We start from the raw sequence: 26,517 nt of genomic DNA, 5'->3' as shown, positions 1-26,517 counted from the left end.
CCTTTGAGATTAGACTGTAATTGTCTGTTAATGTGAACCAGGCCATCCTGTGCTTGGTAGCTCTCCTGTGAGCTGCAGCCTTGCATGATACTGTATCTTATGCACTTTTTGCTCCTCCCCTCCCCTCACTCTCATTTTCTGCCCCCTGCCTCTGTTCTCCCTCTCTCACCCGTTCACATGTCCTGTGGCACTTCCGCAGTTCACCCAGGGAATTACATGATGACCCTAATTATCCACTTGTACTTCCACTCTTAGTCACCCAACCATAGCATCATTGCCATGATGGCCATCATATCTTTCTGCTCAAACAGAGCACTGTGAGGACAGCCAAAGGGAATATAGACTGTTTACTTTAAAGTGAGAATTTACTTTCTTTCCCTGTTACCTAATTGCCAGAAACTATACCTAAGCTCTTTAAATGATTTGTCAAGAATGTAACCACAGCAGTAGAGTGGAAGGTTAATATCAGCCGCAAGCAAAGTGCTTGTAAATGTTGATGTTGGCCCACGTAGTTACTTAGGGAGGAGGGATTTAACTAATTAAAAGTGGGTGGGGTGGTCAACCAGTGGAAATGTTTCATCAAATAAACCCAGTAACTACACTTTTTACCTCCTGAAATCTCTCAAGCTAGGATAAGCTAATGCTGTTTAACAGTAGCTGACTGCAAGGGCTGAGCCATATGTAAACATCTGCCCAAACCTGGGGGGGGGGGGGGGTTGCTGGGGGCATGCTCCTCCAGGGAGATGTTTTTTCTCATTGACGTAATTTGAGATAACTGAATGCCTAAAAATTGGTACATCATTTGAGAAAAACATGATAGTTGCCAATGGAAAAAACACCCTATAGAGCCTACATCCTATTTTGTATCTAATTGTTCTTCAACTGTCTTCATCAGTCTGAAGCCAAAACAAAACAGATGTCGAGGATGACTAATTTTCACTCCTGCCACCTCAAAAGAGGCAAAAAATTCCAGAGTAACTGTTTATAACTTGCATCACATACTGTAGGTTGGGTAGTAATTCGGTATAAACAGCATTAATAATAGAGAAGTAATAGAACTTTTTTTCCATTGATTTGCCAGTCCAGTCAGAGAGACCGAGGGGAACTGACACCATCATTTGATGCCTGTTGTGCTTCAATTTAATTTCTTAGGCTCGGGCCTTTTTCATTAGCCTGGCCAATTCGCAAAACGCGAATGGGTCTGGACACGGACTGTAGATTTCCTCTATTCCCGAGGGGTGGTATCAATGGCTGTCACTCAAAGTGCCCCTTCACGCAATTGGAAAGACGGAAAACCAATCAGAGTAAACGAAACGTGTGACGTAGGCTAGCACAAAGCCACTGTAAACAGACCAGCAAGCTGCAGCAGAGATGAGCTGTGATGATGTCTGGGAAAGAGTGTTGCCGTCTTTGCGGATTTCCTCCTCACTGTGGACTCCGAGTTGCATGGCTGTGATTCCCAGCTTGGTTGCTTGCAGCATGCTCACTCAGCACTTACTGGTAAAATAAACTTTTACCAAACCCTGTAGGAAGGACGACAAACACATCCTTATTTTTCAGTAACAGCTTTCAGTGCAACCGTTTGTTCTGCTTTTAAAGAAAATGTACATTCCAGTTCATTCAACACATTTTCCATTGCAGTTTCAAAATCAGTAGCCATGTTGGTTGCTTAGGAAATGCATTCACTCCGCTCCTTGTCCCTTCTATTCTGATGACGTGATTTCAAATAACCCGCCACAAAGTAATAAATGGTTTTGAAGCTTTAACCGATGCCAGAATACGCCTTTATGATTGCATGGCCAGACTGATCTGCGGAGCGGAATAGAATATGAGCTCGTGAGATTAGGGTGGTTTCATCAGGCTAGACTTTTTCTTACCTCGAATACCGAACCAGGATTTTTTTTTTGTGTGACACTGTATACATTTGATCCAGCTAGTTTTGTTTCACAATGCAATTATGCAAGCACATCACCTGTTTGAGCTGCATCTCCCGATTTTGACAATGATTGGTTTGTAGACAGGCTCTCCCATCCTCTCATATTCCCTCTCTGTCATCCTCTTGGAAAATAATTGAAAAGTGTGTGTTTTTTTCCCAACTGACTCTTTATAAAGTCGTCTCCTCATCTCCCCATGTGCTACCACGGCTCATTTTGTTACGTTGCATTGTTCATGGACAAACTAACATTTACTACCACTTGATAACATTACTGCTAATTTCTCCTCTGCTCCAATCACCAACACCTGTTTGCTCTGAGAAAAGCCACCGTCACTCTCTCTGTCGCTAAACCACACACACTGAGGTGCTATACTACTGTTAAACTTCCTGTATTTGGTCCGTTGGTCCAAACCATCCAAACCAGATGTTTTCACAAGTGAAAATTAACCACAGATTAACCCAGCTGTGGCGCCATTCGAGGTAGGTGTGACAGGGCCCTAAAACCATATCCGGAAGAGCAGCCTGCATCATGCATAATGGCACCTGAAATGGACACAAAACAGTAATTTAATTGCCATGTAGTTAATTTAGCTGAGCAGGTTGCCAAACCATTACCATTGTATAGAAATGACTGCAAATGACACAAGCAACTTAACTGCCTGTGCAGCACCACCCTACAATATGTTGCTGTGTCATTTCATCACCTGACACATCAGGATTTATTTCTGCTGTTGGTGTAAAGCGAATGTAATGGTTAGAGCTACACTGATAAATATCATTTGTTTTTAAACTTCCAAATGTTGAGAGGGACAAACAGCAGCAAGTCTGTCTTCAAGTTCTAGAAATGTATGCGAAATGCCAAACCCACCCCCGATCACCAATCCAAACTTAAAATGTAGCAGACCACAGACAATCCCCAAGTGGAAGCGATTAGTTCCCATTCAAGCATGTCTGTTACAATTGTTCATTGTATATAAGTACTCCCAGAGTATTTCCTTTCTTTGTAGATTTTTTTGCCTTTATTTGATGGGACATTTCAAGTTTAAAAGTGTGGGAGAGATTGGTTATGACATGCAGCAAAGGGTCATTGGCTGGAATTGGCTGCTACAGCAAGGACATAGCCTTTGTACATGGGGCGCTCACTGAACTCGCTGAGCTGCTGAGCCCCCTGAGTATATCCAATTTTATGTCTCAAAACCGCCCTTTAAAAACTAGTTGGACTTTCCTTGGCACTGCATCAACAGTCTTTGGCTCTGCTACTGGATGTTTTGTGTCAGAACTCCTCTGTTCAACGCAAAACCTCCGGTGGATTTGGTCATGTAAAAGCATTTGGTTCAAGTCAGAGCTTCCCCCAGCTGGATTGGACAGTGAGAAGGGATTGTTTTAATTATAAACTGTAAAAGTTAGGGAAACATGTTCCCTCCATCCCTAGTGGAAAATACCCCTTTGACTATAGCATATATTAGTGTGCACTGTATAGCAAATTAATGGTTTTGGACAAAGAAATCACAGGGGAAAAAAACTATGGATGATGTTGAGACAGCTCCAGGAACATGAAAAAGGAATAGCTCTTTTTTGTTATCAAAGACAATTTTTATTGTGCATAACACTGTGGGACAATAGTGTCCATCACGATCAAGAATCAACTAGAAGTAGCTTCATACTCAAACCTTGGTTAGAATCTATGTGCAGTCTGGAGTCAGTCACATGTGAGGCATTGATGCTATTGATCAGTTATTATTCCTAGCTATTGGCTGGTGCTGACTGCCTATCAGTGCTTCTCTTGGCTCTCATTGGTCGAGGCGAGCTTGCAGCATGCTCACTCAGCACTTATTGTGAGGTAGAACTGGACAACATCTATCAGGAAACATTTCTGCATTTCTGCCCTTTGTTTCTTTAATCTTAATTACTCCGGTATCTCCCCTCCCACTGCCTCTTCATTCCTATATTCCCTCCATCTCATCTCTGCCACCCCCTCCCATGCAGTGCTATCTACTGTATATTTTTCCATCCCTCGCTCTCTCTCTCTCTCTCTCTCTCTGTCTTTCCTCTAAGAGGATTGGCTGCCTGCGTCTACCAACATCTGTGTATCACTGTCCTGAGAGAGCAAAACAGAGAGGGGATGGGGGGTGTTAGCCAGCAAGATAGCAACACAGAGCGCAGGCGAGGCTGAGTGCGTTCTCTCTTTCTTCCTCTTTGACACACACACACTCTTTTGTGCACGGCACGCACACACAAACAAACACGCAGACAGCCGCAGCATCCGCATCACTGGCTGCCCACCCGCATCCCTCTCTCCTTCTCTCCCAGTCGTTCTCTCTCGGAGCGCACTCCTCTTTCTCTCACTTGCTCTGACCGCAACGCCTCATCCTGCCGTCCTGTCCTCCCTCTGCTGTCTGTCACCGTGGCGACATAGCCTCTGCAGCCATGGCGACCAGCCAGCAGGATTCAGGCTTCTTTGACATCAGCATCAAGTCTCTGCTCAAGTCCTTAGGAGGGAGTGAGTACAGCTAACACATCACAGTTGTTGTTTCTGGTGTGCCAAACAAATGCGTGATGCGGTCTTCCCTCGCAGCAGACTGACTAGTCGTCAGTAGATCCCGCAGTGTACAGTGACTACGCTTATTTTGTTTGTGTATCTGTGTGTTAGGAGTGGATGAGACTGGAAAACAGGCAGCATACAGCATGATCCACACTGTCAATATTTGGCAATGTTACGTAATGGAATAATGGAAGACAAGGGGTTGAGAGAGAGAACTGCTCCGGGGGTTAGTGGAGGGTAAATCTGGCTCCTCAGCAGTTTTCTATATGAATTATACAGCACATTACTCAGCAAAAGAAGTAGTCAGTCTTTGACTTTGTTGTAATTATTGTGCCCTGCACTAGTTTTGAGTTTTGTTTAAAAAACACTGTCAAGCTCAACAAAATTTACCATTGAATATAAATGATGTTTACATGTGTTATCAGTCAGTCAACCCTACTACATGTGCTGTTTACCGTTCATCAGTTCCTCAGTCAGTGAGTCGGCGTTTACCACACGGAAGGTAAAGCTTCTGTATGTCACTCTGGGACGAATGCCCAACAGTATCGTCCCAGACTGTCGCCAACTGGACATACTGTACTTTCCTCCACTTTCAGCTATGAGCTCATGAACCTGAGACATTACAGTAAGCAGAAAGCACTGCCGTCTTATTTTACCACAGGGACACTAATGTAGTCATCACCATGCAGCCTGTAGTTTACCTTTACTGTAACATCAGTGTTTTTCTTGTTGATTATAGAGGATGCAGAGACCAACCAGCAGATTCATCTGTTATTTTTCATGTGTTGACTGAACACTGTTTGTGTTAGCTTTTATTTTGTGCATGTATGCAAATATGTTTCGGAGCTTTTCTGGGATTAGTTTAAGAGTCATGTGGATGCCTTTCAATGTGCTGTGTTGCTAAATGGTCTTCCCATTGTGCCCCTTACACACCATAAAAATATTTTGGTGTGTGTGTGGTTGGCAGGGCAGCCATGCGGAGCTCATATATTAGGTGTGTGCTGAAGGTTACTGTCAGCAAGGGTTATGTTGGTCTTAGGGTTACAGAGAAATTGCAGGGGATGTGTTGATAGTTCCCCCCTCAGCCATTTATGTGATGTACTAACAAAAGAAATCAAAGGGACCGGGGTGAGATAGCGCATATGTTTCCTCATTTAAACTCCGGCTTCTTGCAGTTACGGGACCACATTCAGTAGCTTAGGTTTGTCAGCTCCAAGGTCATGATGATGAAGGCAGTCAGAAGACTAGAAGCAGGCCTGATAAGTCTAGCTTGTGTTCTCAAGCGTAAGTTACTTATCAGGTGAAATCTCTAGATAAATAGCTGACCTCATCAGATTGAGCTTGTTCCATCTCATGCCAGCCGTACTGAAATAATTATGTGTTGGCGTATATCAACACACACTGATTTAAAACCAGCTAACAGGTTAAAGGAACAACCCAGAATCCATGTGTAAACAACAGGGTCAAAATGTAACGCAGTATTGTAACCTGTAAAGTTATTATAATTTTCTAATGCTCTTAAGGGTTTGTTTACATCTGTGATGTTAGTGAGCATGTGAGTAGAGGAGGCTTTTTAAAATTATGATCTTTGAGAAACACACAATTGTCACACTCTTCAGTTGTAGACATGAATATACCTGTGATGTAAGTGTAGAGATTTATCACTTTAAGCTGTCATAACTGACTACAGGACCAACAGTAACACAATAAAAATGCCAGAATACAATAATAGCATGCAATGAGAGTTTGTCAGCTGCCTCCTCTGACAACATACAGGTTTGGCTCTGCTAGGTCTTGTCGAGGGCAGCCGGTGTGTTTTTTATGGTAATTGTCTGCTTTTAAAAGTGACTCATCGCAAGCCACTTTACTTAGACACTGCCAAGAAACTGTACAAGCTGTACAGGAGTGATTTGTCTTTTTACAAGCCAAGAAAACTTGTTGCGATGCTTCATCAGCCCAAGTTAACATCCTGGCCTTTATTTCAACCTCCATGTGACAACGTATGTTTGAAAGCTGTGTGCTTAATGTGTCAGGGTGTGTACATGTGTGTTATCACATGTTGGTCGTGATTCATCACTTCAGCATGCTTCTTCAGCGGTATGACGTGATGGATGACGGTAAACCTGAATCTAGATGTAGAGTTGTCTTGTTCTGTTGCATCAGATATGAAGAAGCAAAACTCAATGAAAACCAAAACAACAATGCAGCACAGAACAAGACAAAAAGCAAAACCTAGTGGCGACCCCCTACCCCTGCTCTATCCCATACTCGAGAATGTCCATATAATATTTGCAGGACACATGGCTTTAAAACTTAGCAATAAATAGAAATAGTGATTACAGCAACTCTTTGATTTTATCTGCCACAACATTCCATGCTAAGATAGTACCAGCACCATGCACTCTTTCCACTGACAGTTTTATATTGATTATATCAACATATGTGTTAATCCAATGAGCTTTTGCAACTGTATGGGGAGGTTTCCAATTTAGAGCCAGGAGCTGTGTGGCAGCAGTGATGCCCATTTGGAAAAAATGTCTATTCAAACCAAGCAACAACCTCCAAGACTGAAAAATGAAGCCAATGCCAAAGTGCAAAAACTGTAGTTCATCGAATGGCCACTTGAGGCTGGCTCCAAAACAGAGTAAATCCCCATAGACCCCCATGTTGAAATGCCCAACTTTACAGCAGAAATAAACATGTTTACAGCCTGGAACTGTAGCTAATTTCAACATTCATGACAACTGTACACGGGGTGAATTTTTAATAACTCAACTGTTTACATTTTATCAAGGCCCAAAGTCAAAGTCAGTGACAGCCTGAATGAAAGGCCACAATCTTTGAGTCAGATCCAAACCTCACTCATCCACAGCACTACCCTTATCCAAATATAATCACTTCTGGCTCCAAAAAACCAAGATGGCAACGGCTGAAATGCCAAACTTGAGGCTTCAAAACAGCAGTCCACAAACCAGTGGGTGACGTCATGGTAGCTACGTCTATTATTATTATTATCTATGATTCAAACATGTTTATTTTAATGAGGTGCTATTATTTAGGAGCAGTGCAGCTGGAGTGCTTGGCACAACTACATCCAGTACATTTGATAGAGTAGCAAACACCTTGCCCCCCAAAAAGCCTCACATCCTTGCATTCCCACTAACCGCTATTGTTGTGACAAGTTTATCTGCTGATTATTTTCTTTATCGATTAATCGTTTGGCTGGAAAATAGTGAAAAATCACAGTTAAAATTTCCTGCAGCCCATGCTGATATCGGATTTTGTCCAACCAACAGTCCAAAACCCAAAATTATTCAGTTTACTTTTGTGTACGACAAAAAACAAAAGAATTAAACAAATGTTCATCAAATGGTACTGTTTTCATTTAAAACATGACTAAAGCAATAATTATAAAAATAGTTGCTGACAAAATTTTCTGTCCATCAACTAATCGATTCATCAGTCAGTCGTTGCAGGTCTACTCTCTACGTCCTCTCTGTCTCCTCTTCACTTAGGCTGCTTCTTGCTCGTCTGTCTTTTTGGCATTTCAGTCCTTTCTTTCTTTCTTTCTTTCTTTCTTTCTTTCTTTCTTTCTTTCTTTCTTTCTTTCTTACTTCTTTGTCTCAGTCTTGCCCAACACTGTATGTAAAATAAATCTTTCAGGATCTAAAATGTAATTAAACCAAGGTAGACTTGTATTGACTAGACATGGTAATTTCTCCTGACTCATGTCTTAAAATGCTGACTCATGCAAATGTCTACGAGGGTCCCGGGAAGTGCTCTGGTGCGCTACATCGACAGCTTTATTGGACACCATTACGTCTTCCTACTCTCATTTCTTCTGCCCACCAACATGCATAACGCTCACACTCACACATGCATGTACACATTCACACACACGTACACACAAACACACACACACGCACCTTAAATTCTTGTCACAAAGAAGCTTTACTGGATTATCTCTGTTTAGAGTCAACCTTGCATTCACTGAATTAAATCAGTGCCATTTGCTTTGTAGTTTAATCACATTACTTAGTTTTCCTGATTTGTCACTGTCTGCCCTGGAAACCCGCCGCCTACATATATACGTGTATTTGTGTGTGTCTCTGTGAGGAGTGTGTTTGTGTTTGCATGTGTGTGCACTTGTGTATGAGTAGGGGTCAGTGGGAGTGGTGGGTATGTAAGAGAGTGACCTCCAGTGCTCTATATATAGCGCCTCCCTCCTCCCCTTGCCTCTCTCTCGGGGCAGTGTTGAAATTCCAACCCAACTCTTCTGGTCAGATCTCCACAAGGAGCAGACTTTACTTAACTGCTACTGACAACTAAAGAACAGCCACAAAACCGCTCTCAAAGAAGCACTTTGTTTCAACACAACTTTACAATGCAAGGATTCCAAGGTCACAGGAGCAACAGCGAAGTGATGGCAGGCCGGAGTCGGAGCAGGAGCTAAAGTAGAAACTGATAGTTGGTCTTTAGGTTCGTGTAGCTCTCAAGCATGGGGCCCTACGCAGCCTCTGATCCACCCAAGCCTCTGCTGGAACAGTACAGTGGAATATTTCTCGACCCCAGATGGTAGAGTTCACTCAAGACGGAACAAGTTGGTTCTGCTATTTCGAGAAGACACTGTGACACCATCTCTTACTCTGTGATTGCAACGCTTGCAGCTCAGAGGCGCCAAGTGGTCTTCACTTGGCGATGGCTCCTCCAGTCTGTGGATACAGCATATCTTCCTGTTTCATTTGGATTGAATGTGGAATACAGCTGTCATGAGAGTTTCCTTTATTGCCCTAGGCACATGTCTTTGACTTTACCCACCTTTCATTTTCTGAAGGATGGAGCTTCACACTTTTAGCTTTGGTTAAACCTGCCTAGTGTCAAAGCCAGACAGTATTCTGATGTCTATAGTTGCTGTCATGGTGGAATAGCCGGATATTAAAGACAAACTCCTCTGTGCTGCACATCTCCCCACAAGGAATTGCTTTTATTTGTCAATCATGGGAGCTATATTTCAAACTTTGTAGACTTCTTAGCTACCCCTCCTCAGCCTCCTGCCCCCTCCTAACGTCCCATCCCTCCTCCATCCCACTGTTCCTGCCCATTTCACCCGTCCTTATCTGTCTGTCTGACTTCCTCCTGCACCATGGAAGTGCCAACTAAATGGAGCAGGGCTAGTGTCATCAGCTTCATCAAGGGCCTTGGTAAGCGTGCAGGAGTGTGTGTGTTCATGTGCACACATGTTTGCCTCGTTTGAGTACTCAGCTTTCACACAAACAAGTTGCTATCTATGAAGCCTGGTGGCTTGTCCCGTTCAGGAATTTGTGTTTACATCTCACCTCTTCAGTGAGGTCAGGTCACGTGGTCATGAAAGGTCGGTTAGACTTGACCTGAGTTGTAAACTGGCCCACACTATAAAGCCACTTCTTGGAAATGCTCTGGTAAATTGTTGCTTTGTTTCACCTTGTGGAAAGAAGTATTTTACGCACCTGGTTCAGGGAGTCAGACATGCAAATATACTCCAGTCATACAAGCCTCCTTTGTTGGCTACTGTCGTAGAAGTTGTGTGTGTGTCTTTTCGTAAAATGTATTAGTTGACCTATGATTCTCTGTAAGTAACAACAGTCCACAGTGGATGTCTGATTTCTACAAAGTCTCGCTTAAGCTCTTATAGTGTATCATCGCCGACACTGGAAATGTGCTCACAGTGATGAGTTTGTTCTATTTAAAGGGCATGTCGATATTCCTAGAGACGCCTGGCAGGAAATGCCCTCTCCCTTCTTATATATGTCTGTCCGTCTGTTGTCTGTCTCTCACTGAAACCCCTTCCAGACTCCAACCATTCCCTGTCTATCTTTCTCTCTCTGTTTATTATTACGTCTTGCGGGAATTAATAGTGCCCACTCTCCCTAATGATGTAATCAGAGGGGAGAAATGAAAACATGGACTGCCCAGCGAGTGTTTGTGTCCGTCTGTGTGCCTGGAAAGTGTACCCTGTCAAACTTGGACGCACAATCAACATAAATCAGTCATGACTGATGAATTTTAACTCAGCAGAAAAACATGATAAATGGATGTTCTGACACATCCATCTGATGTGGACAAATTGTGTTTGTTTATTAAAGTATGGGTTTATTAAAAACAGCAGCTGGAGAGAGAGCATGAGGGTCTTTGTCTCAACTGCACAGTTTTTATTGTAGCAGTTGGAGCTCCAGCAGTGGTTATGACACATAGCTCACGGAGGCAATTAAGCTTCTTTAAAACCCTTTATGTCAAAAATCATAGTCCTTTGGAGACATAGGCTAACTCAGTAAAAATCTGAACACACCGAAATGATACACGTATTTGTCAATTGAGTGTGATTTAGACTTTCCATGGATATAATCGCCAATGTCTACCGTAGAAAAGATGCTCCTCATGGATGCAGAACTTGCCTCAGAATCATCACATTTTTAAGTTGACTGAAGTATTAAAGAACGACAGTGATAGTTGTCAGTTTATGCATCAGTACACTGCAAACAGGAACTGTTATTAGATATTTTGGCATACTTTTAGTGGTGCCAGTTTGCCAGAGTGTAAACAAATAAGGGCTAAAAACATGGAAAATAGAAACAAGGGTTGGTTCGGTGTAAAAATTTTCAAACCAGTTTGCTATTAGGCCAAACACCAGATTGGTGCATGGAATTTTACCACTAGGTGTGACACTTGACTTAGCAGCTGTTCCTGAGTGACAGTGAATTTACAAATTTTGGTTTCAAATACAAAATGTTGCAATTTTGGCGCAGTTCTAGTTTTCTTTGAAACCAACTTTGCCATGTCTCCTCTCGTCACCCCAAAAAACACATCAACTTTCCAGTAAACAAACACAATGTGCGCTGTGCACATCTTCCCCCCTCCCACCTCTTCTGAAATTTTACCTCTTTATTTTTGCTGGTGTTCGAAATGTGTACCCCCATCTAACAGTGCTTCTCCCGTTAATGTGTAGTGCCCTTCTCGGTGGTTAGGTTTAGAGCTAAGGGTTTGGTTCAGGTTTAGGCAGGTGGAAACATATGTCAACGAGGAAATACGAGGAAGACACTAGTGGCTTTGTTATTCTGTTTATAAACAAACATGATATGATGTTAATTGTGTTGTCATATTACTAATGTAATACAAGTTGGATTTAGCACCGTGACACTGTCAGCACAGGTTGCTGATGTAGGCTACTTTTTAATTTACCAGAACACGCCATAATGACAAATACTGGTTCAACCTGGTTGCATAAAATCAAACCGGTTTAAGCTCATACACCAGATCAGAACGGCAGTCGACCCAACTCTAGTTGTAATTCACTGTTAACTTACAGAGTCCTCGGAAACAAATGACTTCCCGTATGTTTATCTGATCATTCCTTCATTTGTATTTGATCATGCCTCTGTTTTATTTAATGTCTCTATAAAGCAGTTTGGTCAGTGTTTGTTGTTTTAACCCCAAAATTATGCAAACTGTGTTTCCGAAGCTTAAAGTGTGATTATGCTCCAAATGGAAGTAAAGGAAAAGAATAGTAATAATAGGAGTGAATACGATTGGGGGATTTTTGGAGGGCACAGCAGACTTCCAAAACCCCTGTCCTACTAATGACCTGTCCTGACTCTCCGCAGCCTCTCCAGTAGGACTGAAGCCCCCCCTCCCGCCTGTCAGTGGAACCTTGGGAGAGAGGAAAGGTCCTGTCGTCATGGCGCCCGTCAACGTGGACCCCGAGAGCAAGCCGGGCGAGTTTGTCCTTAAAAGCTTGTTTGCCAACTTCACCTTGCTCTCTGAACGCAAGATTCGCATCATCATGGCCGAACCACTGGTGAGTGACTTTGCATCTGTATCTTGCTGTCTCATCCCATCTCTCTCAGGTTACAGCATCACTTGGGTTTACGCTGGATCTAATTGTGTTATGCAGAGTGGCTTTTTATGACAGTATCTGTTGACTAATCATTTTTGTGCAGAGGAAGTGATGCTTACAATGTGCATCACCGCTAAATAATGTATGATCAGCATCCTAGTTTATATACAATATAACCTAATTTAGAAAAGGTCTAACTTTCTTTTAAAATATGTTTTCTATATCTACTTGTTTCTCTTCAGTTATATATTTAAGCGTAGGTATGACTAGCTGTTTGAGTTTGCATCTCACAGTGAGACACACTACAACTTCTTTTTAGCCATTGGCCATTTGTCAACATTCAAGGTCTATTGGCTTTGTCAGTGGTGCACAATGCCACAGGATTTTATATCGCCCTTTTCACAATTGTTTAACTTCTGTTATATTTGACGTTCAGCTGCAGCTAGAAAAATTTTCCGACATCAACACAAGTCATTCATTATCTATAACAGCTTGTCCTGTCAAGGGTGTCAAGGGGACTGGAGCCTATCTCAACTGACATTTGGCAAAAGGCAGGGTACACCTTGCCATTTACACTCATTGTCACACCTACAGGCAGTTTAAAGTCACCAATTAACCTAACCTTCGTGCCGTTTGATTGTGGGAGGGAGCCAAACTGACACAAGGAGAACATACAAACTCCACCCAGAAGGGCCTCAGCCAGTTGACGGGTTCGCACCCGGAACCCTCTTACTGTGAGGTGACTGTGAGGCACCACAGTGGCGCCCACATCAACACAATGTTCATTAGAAATTAAAATTTCCACATATATTTTTGCCACATACATTTCATCTCATCAACCACCCACAGTAGGTGGTGGAATTTGATCCAGACAGATTCATGGTTTGTGAGGTAGATCTCTTGGATTCACATATTTGCATCTTTTCTGCCTGCAGAAGTAACCAAATATGTCTGACGCACTGTAACCCAACCTCTGTGTCTCTCATATTACCTTTTTGCATCATCGAAAAAGTATGCCTGACACTGCTTCTTTGGGTTTAGAGGATTAATTGGGGTTTATTTGGCTTTCAAATAAAAGCTTGAGCACACTCCTTAATGTATAGTGGTTTGGCCTGTCAGGGATCAATAATAACCATGGCCCAATGGCCTGTGGCCACGAAAAGTTACTCTATCAAACATCTCCTGTAGGTGACCCCCTGTGGCCACTAAGTTTCATTAAGACTCTTGAGAATGAGACTGTGTGTCTCAGTGAGATTAAATAAAAGGTAAAGAAAAAAAAAATCCTCATACTGTTCCACAAACATCCAGATTAACTCTCACCTTTTAGGTCATTATTCTACAAAAACAGTAAACACTACTTGTTACCAGCGAGCGACCAGCATGTCAGGGCTACTGAAGTACAGGTTTATGAAGTCTACTCAAATTCGATCCCTACAGAAGAGCCAGAAACCTCGAAAATATAGAAGTGAATGGAGGCAGGGGTTTAAATGACTTGAATATGACACATACAAGGACGTAATGTACCGTGGTGTTTTATTGCAGACATGACTCAGGCTCAATGCTGGGAGGGAGGGAGAGCATGTGTGAGGCAGAGAAATAGAGGGGGTGGGGTGCACAAGTGAAAGAGACTGTGAGAGAATACATGTATCATATGTTTACAAAGAACTTGAGTTATCAATTCCAATAGCAGAATGAAAATATATAATTATTCAATGTCTTTTCATTTATTGAAGTGTCACAGTTAAGAAAGGGTGTGATAAGTTGCATTAAATTGCCTTTCTGTATTGTTTCAAGTTAACATTGGGGCCACCAAAATGCACTTTGGGCACCAAATTTAGGGGATTGGTGGCCTGTTGGGCCATTTCTTAAGAATATCAGAATCTGTCCCTGTATTTAATTTGTATGGCACTCAGGGCTGAACACCTGATGTTTCATGAAAGGAACATAACAAGGTTAGTGCCAAGGCAGTTAGTGTGATACTCAGTAATGACATTGGATCTGTGCTTGTTGTAGGCACTTAGCTGATGATCACATTTACATGTAGCTGAAAATGCTATGTCTTTGGTATTTATAGGCTACACAGGTTGGAGTCTGGGGAGATAGTTTAAACAAATGCACTAAATACAGTGACACTTTGGTCTGCTTGAGTTTGACAGTTTTGGGGCATTCGAATTTCGAGTTTCAGAGTTTCGTAAAAATATGTTAACCTGTTCTCATCTTTTCTGACATGATTGTTGTCCCTTCTGTCTTTTCTTACCTCACAGGAGAAGCCACTTAACAAATCTCTGCAGAGAGGAGAGGACCCACAGTTCGACCAGGTGCGTGTACCCGACGTGGACACATCGTCATGTCTTAATGTTTTTTTCTCTCTGTCCTCCAAATCTTGCTGTAACATTGTTTTATTTTAGAAGTGGGATTATCCTCTCTACCTTTTGCTTACCTTCACCTGCTCTTCCTCCTTCTGTCTGTGCAGTTGATCAGCAGTATGAGTTCTCTAGCAGAGTACTGCCTGCCGTCTATCCTGAGGACTCTGTTTGACTGGTACAAGAGGCAGAACGGCCTGGAAGACGAGTCCCATGAATATCGACCCAGGGCTAACACAAAGTCAAAAAAGTGAGAGGACACAAACAGCGCACATACCCGTACATACATACAAAAAATGCAGGGTCAAAAAACACAGAGCACCACAACACTCCTATGAAATATGCTTATTTATTTTGGATAATAAAGTTTTTTTTTTAACAAGAACGCAAAAAGAAACAGCAGTAAAATAAAGTCTAACTTGAAACAATACTGCCATTGTTAAAAAAAAAAAAAAGCACACAAATTAATGGCTACAACTAATATAGTACTGAAGGTGTCGTCCAAATCTCAGACAAACTTCACACACACCAAGTACACACAGCTACATAGTGGACCAGATGGTGCCTACAATTAATTTATTAACGCAGTTTAATAAAAGCAGATTCTCACGTGTGATACATTTGCGTGCCGAGTACAGACGCAAGAACAGACTCTCATAGGATCAAGACTGTTACTGTGAATGTCTCAACTAATGTTTCTGTTTCTTTGTTTCTGTCTGTCTGGCTGGCTCAGTGATGAGCAACAGAAGGACTACTTATTGGAGCGGAGAGATCTGGCAATAGACTTCATCTTTTCTCTAGTGCTTATAGAAGTTTTGAAGCAGGTGAGTCTCGATAATTCTTCAGTTTGTCGTGCTTATTTGTAAGAGTGGGTTTAATGTTTTAAGGAGAAAAGTCTGTCCTTAAACAATATTTTATCTCTGGAAAAAAGACACACAGGTAGAAAAGTGTTTGCCTTTGATTGAATCCTTTAATACAGATGCCTGCATAATACTGTGAAAGGGTTTAAACAATCACAGGAAAAGATCTGAATATTTATCACACTCCTTTGATGAACACCTTACTTGGCATCAGTTGTCAGATGCTGTATTTCCCACCCCACTCATGTGAAACCGCAACTAAATTCAAGCTAATAAAAAAGAGTCATTTGCATATTTTTGATCCAGTCAAGAATATGCAAATATATTGCACACCACACTCCCCAGACTGTGAGCAGAATACATAGAAATAACACATTTTATTTGGACGTATTGTATTAAAACTGTAACCTTTTCTCTCAATCCAGATCCCCCTCCATCCTCTTTTGGATGGACTCATCCAAGAAGTTATAAACCTGGCCTTCAAGCACTTCAAATACAAAGAAGGGTGAGACTGATCACATATAGAAACACAAATCATTTATTAGAATTAAGCAAATGAAGCACAGTCTAAAGTTTCACTGCATTACTGTCTTCACTTAATGCAAATTACAATTGTAAGAGATTAGTTCTGCACAGCACTATACGCACACTATAATATTTTGTGTTTATTTCTCAGGTATCTGGGACCCAACACAGGCAACATGCACATAGTGGCTGACCTCTATGCTGAAGTAGTGGGAGTTGTAGCTCAGTCCAGGTACTGTGTAAATTTATGTTTATACTGCATGTGTGTTTGTTTGTGTGTATGCATTTAATGTTTGTATGTCAGCGGGGGTTGATTATATCTATTGACGCTAAGTTTTGGGGAGTGTTTGTTGTGAATATGTTGAGGTAGTCGCCAATTTGCCACAGTCTCTGTAAACGTTTGTAAGGCTGAGTGTCTGCATAGCATTTCTTTATGAGCTCCAATGTCTTTTTTCAATTGTACAAATGAGGAGAGAGTGTATGTGGCCACGTGCAGATGCCTAGCGCTACGTACAGTCTTTTTCCAGAAACTTTTTGTGCGGCCTCTCTGTGCGCCTCAAGTCGAAAATCTCTGAACTTTTCAAAAAGCCCTGGTGTCATCACTGTCCGGCCAGACACTAAATGTTGCTGGTTAGCGTTGTGCTTTTGCTACCGTATGCATTGTTAGCTTATTATTAACAGTGCTGTCAACCCTCTGTTTAGCATTATGTTAGCAACCTAGCTAACATTAATGTCAAGATATTGTAGTCATAGAAACAGAACTCATGCGCAGTGTTTAGTCAAAAAAGTGCTTAGCGCTGGTGTGAAGCACCCAGGGCTTTCCTTTTTTATTAAAGTAATTTACAGTCATTCATAAAGCTACAACTGTCTTTTTTGTGCCATTCTTCACAAGGTATATGTGGAAATCACGAACATATTTACAATTCGGTTTAGTGTGGATTTATTAGTTTAGTTTATTTAAGAAGGGACAGTCCAAATTAGTAAATACACATGGTATAAAAATGACAGAATTAGCCAAAAGGCTATTTTTTTTATCTGTAGTCCCTTGGTCAAGATGTTACACAAGGCTACCTAAAATACAACAAAGCACAAAAACAAAAGAAAAAGAAAAAGGAAACAGGGCACATAGTTTAAAAGACTTTGAACACATCAACAAGAAATTATTTTAACATGATTTTTTTAGTCTCAAGAATGTAATATTCATCAAATGTGTGATTAAGTGCTAAAATTTCTTATTATCTTATTTCTTATCTTTTTATTTTTTAATTTGAATGAAATTCTTCATGTCTTACTCTCAGCTAAGGCAGAATTTGTAATGCAGGTTGCATTGCAGCTGTGTGCTTATTTGTCAGTAAAATGTTATGTGTTGTTACAGTAGCTACCTGTCCTCCTCTTGACCTCTTTTTCAGTAGACACAGCAAATACAAAGGCTGTCCCTTTGTTTTGAGTACAAGTGACTGAGAAACAAATGTCTGCGTTTCCCTGCGTGCTGGTAGTCTGGTTGTGTGTGTGTGTTGGTAAATACGTGTGTGTGTGAGAGAGTGAGCGAGAGAGAGAGAGAGAGAGATGGCAACTGAGGATAATGACACTCCAGATGATGGTCCTTCGTCCGTGTAATGTTGTGTGTGTTGAGAGATGAGCAATGCTCCCATTTTCCAGGAGGTTATTACTGTGATGGAGGAGGTTCACAAGGCGGCTCAGTCCTCGCTGTCACACACACACACACACACACACTAGCTGAGCCATCACATCATTTAACACAGTGATCGATCTTATAATGGATCAAAGTCAATACCTTAAGATCCACCTTAGCAAACCCAGACTGTCTCATGTGTAGATGATGGGTTTTCCATTTAATTAAGCTTCTTAGTTGATTTCTAACACCCTTTTCAGTGTTATTTATTCGTTGGACATCATTTACACAAGCGGCTGTGAAAAGGTTGAGTACACACAGGCAATAAACAGTCTGGGCACATACTTTATTCTTGGCATCATGTGTGTGCTTTTCCAGCTCGGTTTATAGATTACAGTGTTTATGTGTATCTTATTTAAACAGTCAGCACTAAACAGAAGGCCGACGACTGTTCCACTTAATTAACTGCCGTGGCAACCCCTGTAAAGCATGCAAAAGCACGCGTAGCAAAACGCAGACGCTTGAAGAACAAGTGCATGCTCACAACACACACACATTCCCTCCACATCACCCCTCCAGATGCCATTCTAAATATAGGCCTGCACAGCTCTGTTGGTTAAATCTATTTGAATGGTTGGTACATACACAAGCACACACACAAGCTCACACACCTAAGTTGAAAAGCAAAAAATCAGTAAGAGTTATAAAAATGTGATCTACACACAACACATTAGCAAACAAACTCATGTTAGTTAGAGTAATCCCACTAACCATACCAGCTGAGGGCATGAAAACATTTACCAAAACTCCAGAGAACAGAGCAACTGTTCACATGTGGTCGCAATTTCCTCTGCAGGTTCCCAGCAGTGAGGAAGAAGTTCATCTCCGAGCTGAAGGAGCTGAGACAGAAAGAGCAGAGCCCCTACGTCATCCAGTCAACCATCAGCCTCATCATGGGACTCAAGTTCTTCCGCATCAAAATGTACCCGGTGGAAGATTTCGAAGCCTCCTTCCAGTTCATGCAGGTAGAGCTGAAATCATTTGGTCTCCTACCTGTTATTTTACATGCCAACACACTGTAAAAAGGTTCTGGTTGAGGAATCTGAAGGCATGTTTATGGGACTGACGCCCTCTTTCTTTGCATATATTCATGTCTGGAAGCAGTTTAGTGTCGTCATAGAGCTATACTGTCGACTGCTGAGAGGTTCCACTGAAGTAATTAGGGGTTAAGTGCCTTGTTTATTGGCCCTTTGATGGGAATTGCAGTGAATGCTTCTCATTTCCTTCACCCATAACGAAACAGGGGCTTTAACCTCTTATACACAGACTCATGATGCATATACATTGTTTCTCTCACAGTCTCTGATTCTCTTTCTCTCTCTCTGTCTTCAGGAATGTGCGCAGTATTTCTTGGAAGTGAAGGATAAAGACATTAAACACTCATTAGCCGGACTCTTTGTGGAGATACTTGTACCTGTAGCTGCTGTAAGTGCATTTCATCTTACTGCCAGGAGCACCACTTAGTGCACTTTGACTTTCTTTTTATTTATTTTAAGGCAGACGTGCATTGAAGTTATTATTTGTCTTTTTTATTAAGAGATCTCCATGACAAAAAAAGTCTGTTTTCCTGCTGTGTTTATATCTTGAGAATAATCTAAATTTTAAGCCCATGACTATGTCTGTCTGTCTGTCTGTATGTGTGAGGTTAGGCTCTGGTGAAAACACTTCTCTTAACTAGCTTTTGCATTCTTCTCCAGACTGTGAAGAACGAGGTGAATGTGCCGTGTCTCCGAAATTTCGTAGAAAGTTTGTACGATACCACACTGGACCTGTCCTCTAGGAAGAAACACTCTCTGGTAAGTTTCCCCCCGGATTCTGTTTCATCGCCGCTCATCTCTCTTCATTTCCTCTCCATTAACAGCGACTGATGAAAGCACTTACTGTAACTTTCCAACATGTGGGCTTTTATCTGTCCATGGGAAGGAGACAGGAGTTCAGTGTGTAGTATACAGGCTAGTTTTTTTTAGCAGAGTGAGGTGGGCAGTATTTGCCCACAGCAGGGAAACAGGCAGGGGAATCAGCCTTAGTAAGATACTGGTCTCACACAAACAAGCATGCTATAAAACTACTGAAAATTCCCTTTATCGCTGCCTAAAAGTTTTAACTGGCAACAGGCAACATTCTCTGATGCAGGAGTAGCAAAATTTAACTTCATTCTTTCCTCGTAACAAGAAGATTCATTGCTTATCTCTCACGTTCATTTTTAGTTTAGTTACTAAAGTCCTAGTTTTCTTAGAACAGCCAATCAGGCATGTTTATTTCAAACATTTTTCCAATGCAAATTTATTAATAAAAAAATAAACATTAGTTTATTTAAGGTTTTTTTTCACTGGTTTATAGTAAATAAGATTTTTATGACTTCATAAGGTGGACATTTTTTTTTAGTCCAGCACATTATTATTGCACGGCAGCTGGATTCTCGCAATATCATGAGACCACGCAAAATCCATCTTATCAGGCTTCAAGTGATGCATTTGTGTCTGCATGACCAGTGTTGTCTGACCTGTCAGTTTCCTGTGAGGAGCTACTGGCAGCTCGAGGTGTGCTATAGGCATGTGTGATGACACAGAGAGGCGATGAACAATCTCGGCTCCTAATAAGGTCAGCGTAGATGCTGCAATAGCATCAGCTATATCAGATTAGTATTTCTTCATTGAAAAAAAACAGTATCAAAGGCTTTTCTGGATGGAAAAGATGTTTTCACTCTTCTTCCAACTGGCCCATTACAGACGGTGATAGGCAGATGGTTCATCCAATTACCTGCCAAGTATTTTTTGAAAGCACCTGCCCTTTTCCAAACAGTTTCTAATGACGGCCTCTCAGATGCTTCTCTGTAACAAACCATCTGGCATGTCAAATAAGCCCAGCAGTTCTTGCCGAGACAATGTTTCCCTGTAGTTTTCTCCTAAATGTCGCCCCACCTTTGGGTTGTATTCCACAGCCATTTGATAGACAAATTGGATAACAAAACATGGCATCAGGCCGCTGTGTCATATTATTGCTGGCTGCTGCTGATGTGCTATTTGTGATATGTGCAAGCGCGGGTTCCTCCTGCTGTGTCAGAGACTCGTGTCCTCAGGGCTGCAGACATGTCCCCCGACCAGTATGCACGTTTCCTTCAGTTAGATTCTCCACATACTCAGAGTAAACCATGCATTCAAGACTTGACACTCCTCTGTGCACACATACATTGTCTGTGGTTTTTTTTTTTTTTTTTCACTTTTTCCAAATGAACAGCACATTGGCATGCACACAAACAAACAATAAGCTGCCATGTCAGAGCAGAATGAACAGAAATGATAGGAATGACAGTAATGTGCTGCATTTCCGTAATTGTTTTCCTTTGACATTGTGATCACCTGTGAGAGGACACGCTGTTATGTGAGAGAGACAGATAACAAATACCAACTTTGATAAGGAGTGACGGGCAAATGATGCGCTCCTCGGAGCTAGTATTTCCATAACTATTTATGACAAGGGTGTATTCATGTTTAAGAATGATCTGCATGCAGACCTAAATGCCCTTACAAGAAGATTGAACAGAGCAGACACTGAGTTCACATTCCTGTGTGTGAACTTTATGTTCAAAGTTTTCTGTATGCTTGTAATGGTATTGTTCAGACTTGTTCCTTAAAGGGGAACTCCAATATTTCAACCTGGACCCTGTTGTCCTGTGTTTTTGTGTCTCAGTGACTCGTGGGAACAATCATTTTTGAAATTGGTCTGGTACTGAGAGGGGGTGCTGCAGCTGGTAGCACGTCCATTCAAAGTGCATGTTTTGCTACTAACAGGCTTCGACTGTTATTATGAGTGTCTTAAAAAAATCACAGCAAGGACCCAACAGACAAATTACATGTTTTTCTTTACCTTTCGCTTGTTCAAGTCTGTTTTGTGTCCAAGTCTCACTAACAAGACGTCTCATTCTGGAATGTCATGAGAGGCGACTTGTTGCAGGAAGAAAACGATATAAACGCAAGTGAGAGTTGGAGAGAGTATCATTGGTAATAGTTTGTTTTGTTGAAGTTCAGAAAGCGAATATTACTTTTGTTTAGAAGATTACCATTCTGCTGTCATGGCTGAATATTCAGCTGATTTCATCAATGTGGAAATGCAAAGCAAGCAAAACTTGGACACAAAAAAAGAACAGAACGAGGCAAAGGCACAGACAAAAATTGTATTCCTCTGTAGAGTCCCTTCTGTAACGCTGTAAGACACTCTGAGCCTGTCACTGGCAACAACAAGCACTTTTAATAAACATAATTTGTTGGGGGTGCACCTGTCTTGAGTGGTTACATTGAAGCTGTCAAGCGGCTGCTAGCTGCCGTCCTTTCGCTCAGTACTGGACCAATTTCAAAAACTGTTGTTCCCACAAGTCACCTAGACACAAACATGGGAAAATAGGGTCCAGGTTGAAAGATACCAGAGTTCCCCTTCAATTTTGTGAGGGAAATTCCAAGTCTATAAATGAATTAAACATCAGACTCACCTTTTCTTCTAATGAAACCTCGTGGAAAGATAAAGAACAGAGAAATATGTGTGTTGTTTTTTAGAAATTGACTTAATTCTAGAGAGGAAGACATAAATGATTGAGGAAAAAAACAGGTTAATGAGGGATTTATGGGGCCTGAAACACATGGAACACGACTGTGAAAAGCTTAATCTGAATTAATGTAATTGCCCATTGTTTTTAGATGACAAAGGAAGAGCTTAGAAATTAGATTTCAGCTGGAAATAAATGAGTCACACACCTTTTTAGACTGACTTTGTTGAAAGATTTTACATTTCAAAACAGTTTCAAAGTAACGAGCATCCTGCATGTAGAAAACTGGTGAGGAAGACAGCATGTATCCTTGATTTTGTATTTACATTCAATGAATGAACTTTGAATTTAAGGTGCCTGATGTGAATGTCTCCCATTGGTCTTCTCTCCCTACACCAGGCTTTGTATCCTCTGGTGACCTGTCTGCTGTGTGTCAGCCAGAAGCAGTTCTTCCTCAGCCGCTGGCACATTTTCCTCAACAACTGCCTCTCAAACTTGAAGGTCAGCCTCTCTGTCTATATCATGCAAGAAATGCCATATTAGGGGTTATCTAACTAACGGCATACTGGGTACAACTTGCTCTCTGATGCTTACCACAGTGCATTCAGAACAGATGAAGACAAAGAGACCAGAGAAACCTGTACACTGGTAGTACAGTGAAACACATCAGGCATCAGTGATGTAACTTTTGGAATGATTGCTTTTGTTCCCGCAAATAACCTGGCTTTGATGTCATTAAGGCCATAAAGTGTTCATGTGAGCTTTTCCACCCCGATGACGCATATAGCATTGTCACGTGACGTGTTTATGTCATGGTAGGCGTATTGCGCTGAAGTTGTTTGGATGAGCGGTACTCGAGAAATGCTGGGGGACAAACAATCGGCCCATTTCTATCAGGCACGTTTTGAACAGGCGCTGCACTAGTTTAGATAAATCACAGGCGGTGTACTTGCACACAAATCAATGCAGTCTGTGCAATAAATTTCTGCCCTATGGGGAATGATTTTGACAAAGTGACAAAGAGTACAAGCACACAACACTGAACTTCACACTGCTGCACTTGTGCTACCTAATACCACTTCAGCTATACAACCATCAGTATGCGTTGCCTCAAGGGAAACACTGCAGGTTAAGATCAACATGACTGACGGGGGCTCATAAAGACTCGCTAACAAGTTTGATTGATGATCACACCGCACATGCTTAGAAAGCAGTGAACGCAGCGCACACAGTCATAATCATCATAATGCGTCTGTAAGGTACAATATATAAGGAATTCCTGTGAAACATTTTTATAAGACGGATGTCCTGTATTTGAAATACTGCACCAGGTGAAACAAAGTAAATTTTTGTCTGCATGTGCATGAATGCAGAATAAAGATCCCAAGATGGCTCGTGTGGCTCTGGAATCACTCTACCGCCTGCTGTGGGTCTACATGATCCGAATAAAGTGCGAGAGCAACACTGGAACACAGAGGTAACAGCCACATATCTTTATATTTCTCATCAACAGCATGCAAGATGTAACTTCAAACTTTATTTTAGCATCATCAGCATCATTGTTAACTATAATATGAAACCTTGTTACAGTTACCACGAACAAATGAGGCTACAAAGAAAAGTCTCCTTAGAAACTCTGTCAGTTCGAGCTGTTTTTTTATTTCTTTTTTTGTACTGTAACATCAGAGATTTTAAGTTTTTCAACAAAGGTATGTAACTTATGTCTCAACACTTTCCCTTCCCTGTCTGCCTGTGTCTCCTCTCTCTTGTCCCCCAGTCGTCTGACGTCCATCACCTCCACCCTGTTTCCCAAAGGGAGTCGGAGCGTTGTGCCAAGAGACATGCCCCTTAATATTTTTGTCAAGATTATCCAGTTTATTGCACAGGTATGTGTCACACTCGCATGCTCAAACTCGCATGGAGTCGTAGGTTGGCATCTCTGCTTTAGGTCAAAGCACATGAGAAATGAAGTGGGATTTGTTGTGTTTAGTGCAGAGCCAACAATGTGCCAGCCTCCAAGATTTATTCTGTGCTTCTCTCTGCTATCACGAAGAAACACAGAACACTAATCCAAAATTCTTAACTGTCAGAGTTGCAGAAACTCGTAAAAAGCTAAGAAAATATTTTGTGCCTACTCCTACAGTTGGTTTGATAATACACGATTACCAAACGGCATATATATTTAGTGTAAACACAAATATGACTTATGTCTACACTGTTTTTTTAATTTGTTAATTTTCTATATAATCAGTTATGTAATAAAAATGTCCAATCGGTGACAAACTACGAGCTGCCTCACACCACATTATCTCTGTAATCCTGTAACACCAGTTTGTTTGTCCTCTGTTCAGGAGAGACTGGATTTCGCCATGAAGGAGATCATATTTGACCTGCTGAGCGTCGGGAAGCCTGCCAAAGCCTTCAGTCTCAACCCAGAGGTAAAGAGAGCAGACACAGGCATTCAGTCATGTGCACACAATCGCACACAGATCAACAGTGTATCCCCCTGGCTGTGTTACAAGGATGAGCATTCCTGTTTTTATTTGTAGTCCTCAGTCAGTGAGGACGATGAAGAACGGTATGCTCTCTGTTGGAGCTTTGAAGGAGGACCTTTTTAGCTGCAGTAAGGAGATGCACTTAGGGTTCATCATGTATAATGTGATTACAGGATTTTGGCCATATGAGCAGAGACAAATCTTTTCTTCTCTGTAGTTTAAAGAGGAACGTCACTGTTTTCTCGTGAAAGTCTGTTTACAGGCCTGTGAGGGTACTACTGCATATGTGAAAAAAGTTGTATAGAGCCTTTTGTGGGTTCATGTGGAGCTGTATGAGCTCAGAGTGATGTCACTTGAGTCACTTTGAAAATTTAAAAAATACGGACGTGTGAAGTTAAAAAGACGTGAGCTTACAAGCAAGCTGCTCCTCATCACTGCTACAGGCTAGCAGCTTGAGGCTAAATTAGCTGCTACTGGCATAACATCGCTTAATCTCTGACCAAACTGTTGGCAGTCTAGTTGCATTATGGGTAATGTAGGCAAGGAAGGAGTATGCATGGAATAATAAAGAAAATATATCTCTGGTTCTGCTGCATCAGTTTAACCAAAGTTAAGACATTATAAACATCGCCAATGTTGTGAGTATATTTGGGATGATTCAAAAATATTCCAGTTACAGTACATCAGGATTTTGAGATTACAATACAGAAAAAAGGCATTCAATTATTAAATGTTTTTAGATAATAACCATCCCACATAGACATTCCTGCACAGTAATAACATTTCTGTTGTGTCTTCCAGCTCATGAATTTTGCCTGTCAAAGTTTAAGATGTGCATTTGCTCAATCCCTGCTCCACATTTGCTCTCGATAAACAGTCTCTTTGGCACGTAGTGAGGATGCTGTGTTTTATCTGTGTTCCAGCGTATGAACATAGGTCTCCGGGCGTTCCTGGTCATAGCAGATGCTCTGCAACAGAAGGACGGAGAGCCTCCTATGCCCAACACAGGAGCCACTCTGCCCTCTGGAAACTCTCTGAAGAAGAAGAAGACTTATCTCAGCAAAACACTGACTGAAGAAGAAGCCAAACTGATAGGTTTGTGTGTGTCTGTAGGCATTCAAGCTACTGTATCTTGAATGTAGTCTCTAACTCCATGTGCTGTCTCTTCCTGTTCTCCACAGGCATGTCCTTGTATTACTCCCAGGTGCGAAAGGCTCTGGACAACATCCTGAGACACTTGGACAAGGAGGTGGGACGTTGTATGATGCTCACCAGCGTCCAGATGCTCAACAAAGAACCAGAGGACATGATCACGTATGTAACTAAAAAATGCAGCAGCTGAAGTGCTTATTTTTATCCTTTTAGTGCTGAGGGTTGTTCTGATACTGTGATCAAAGCCCAAGTTGAAAATGAAGCACAGAAAATAAATGTAATGTATATGAAATTGTGTTATTGTAGTGACTGAACTTTTGGCACAAAGCCCGACAAATTAAATGTGATAAAGATCTTTTGCATGTTTAAAGTAGATACACTGTTATCTTTTGCCAACATGACCTGCCTGTATTTTGAGTCACAAATGGCTAACTTTCCATGCCTAAAGGGGACAGTGCACCCTAAAATCAAAAACACAAATTTCCCCTCTTACCTATAGTGCTATTCATCAGTATAGATTGTTTTGTACTGAGATACCAAG

The 26,517-nt window shown here is 41.5% G+C and overlaps 1 protein-coding gene across 5 annotated transcripts in view; it reads left to right on the top strand.

The window, feature by feature from the left end:
- The window catches only part of fryb (furry homolog b (Drosophila)), a 62,959-nt gene that overhangs the window by 5,040 nt on the left and 31,402 nt on the right, over window positions 1-26,517 (top strand). For 3 of the 5 annotated variants that reach the window (XM_049591339.1, XM_049591336.1, XM_049591337.1), the window contains exons 2-16: window positions 12,116-12,309; window positions 14,613-14,666; window positions 14,822-14,961; window positions 15,445-15,535; window positions 15,997-16,076; window positions 16,248-16,328; window positions 18,586-18,754; window positions 19,122-19,214; window positions 19,487-19,585; window positions 22,729-22,830; window positions 23,703-23,806; window positions 24,107-24,215; window positions 24,681-24,767; window positions 25,748-25,919; window positions 26,006-26,138. In XM_049591339.1, the coding sequence (XP_049447296.1) occupies window positions 12,116-12,309; window positions 14,613-14,666; window positions 14,822-14,961; window positions 15,445-15,535; window positions 15,997-16,076; window positions 16,248-16,328; window positions 18,586-18,754; window positions 19,122-19,214; window positions 19,487-19,585; window positions 22,729-22,830; window positions 23,703-23,806; window positions 24,107-24,215; window positions 24,681-24,767; window positions 25,748-25,919; window positions 26,006-26,138 (1,708 nt within the window). Of the gene's footprint in view, window positions 1-4,038; window positions 4,437-8,765; window positions 9,680-12,115; window positions 12,310-14,612; window positions 14,667-14,821; window positions 14,962-15,444; window positions 15,536-15,996; window positions 16,077-16,247; window positions 16,329-18,585; window positions 18,755-19,121; window positions 19,215-19,486; window positions 19,586-22,728; window positions 22,831-23,702; window positions 23,807-24,106; window positions 24,216-24,680; window positions 24,768-25,747; window positions 25,920-26,005; window positions 26,139-26,517 lie in introns of those variants that run through there. The other 2 variants (XM_049591340.1, XM_049591338.1) reach the window with 2 other exon arrangements.

The sequence above is a fragment of the Epinephelus fuscoguttatus genome, linkage group LG12 (genome assembly GCF_011397635.1).
Source record: "Epinephelus fuscoguttatus linkage group LG12, E.fuscoguttatus.final_Chr_v1".
Classification (NCBI taxonomy): domain Eukaryota; kingdom Metazoa; phylum Chordata; class Actinopteri; order Perciformes; family Serranidae; genus Epinephelus; species Epinephelus fuscoguttatus.
The sequence above is the reverse complement of the archived record's forward strand: the minus strand, read 5'-3'. Positions and strand labels throughout refer to the sequence as shown.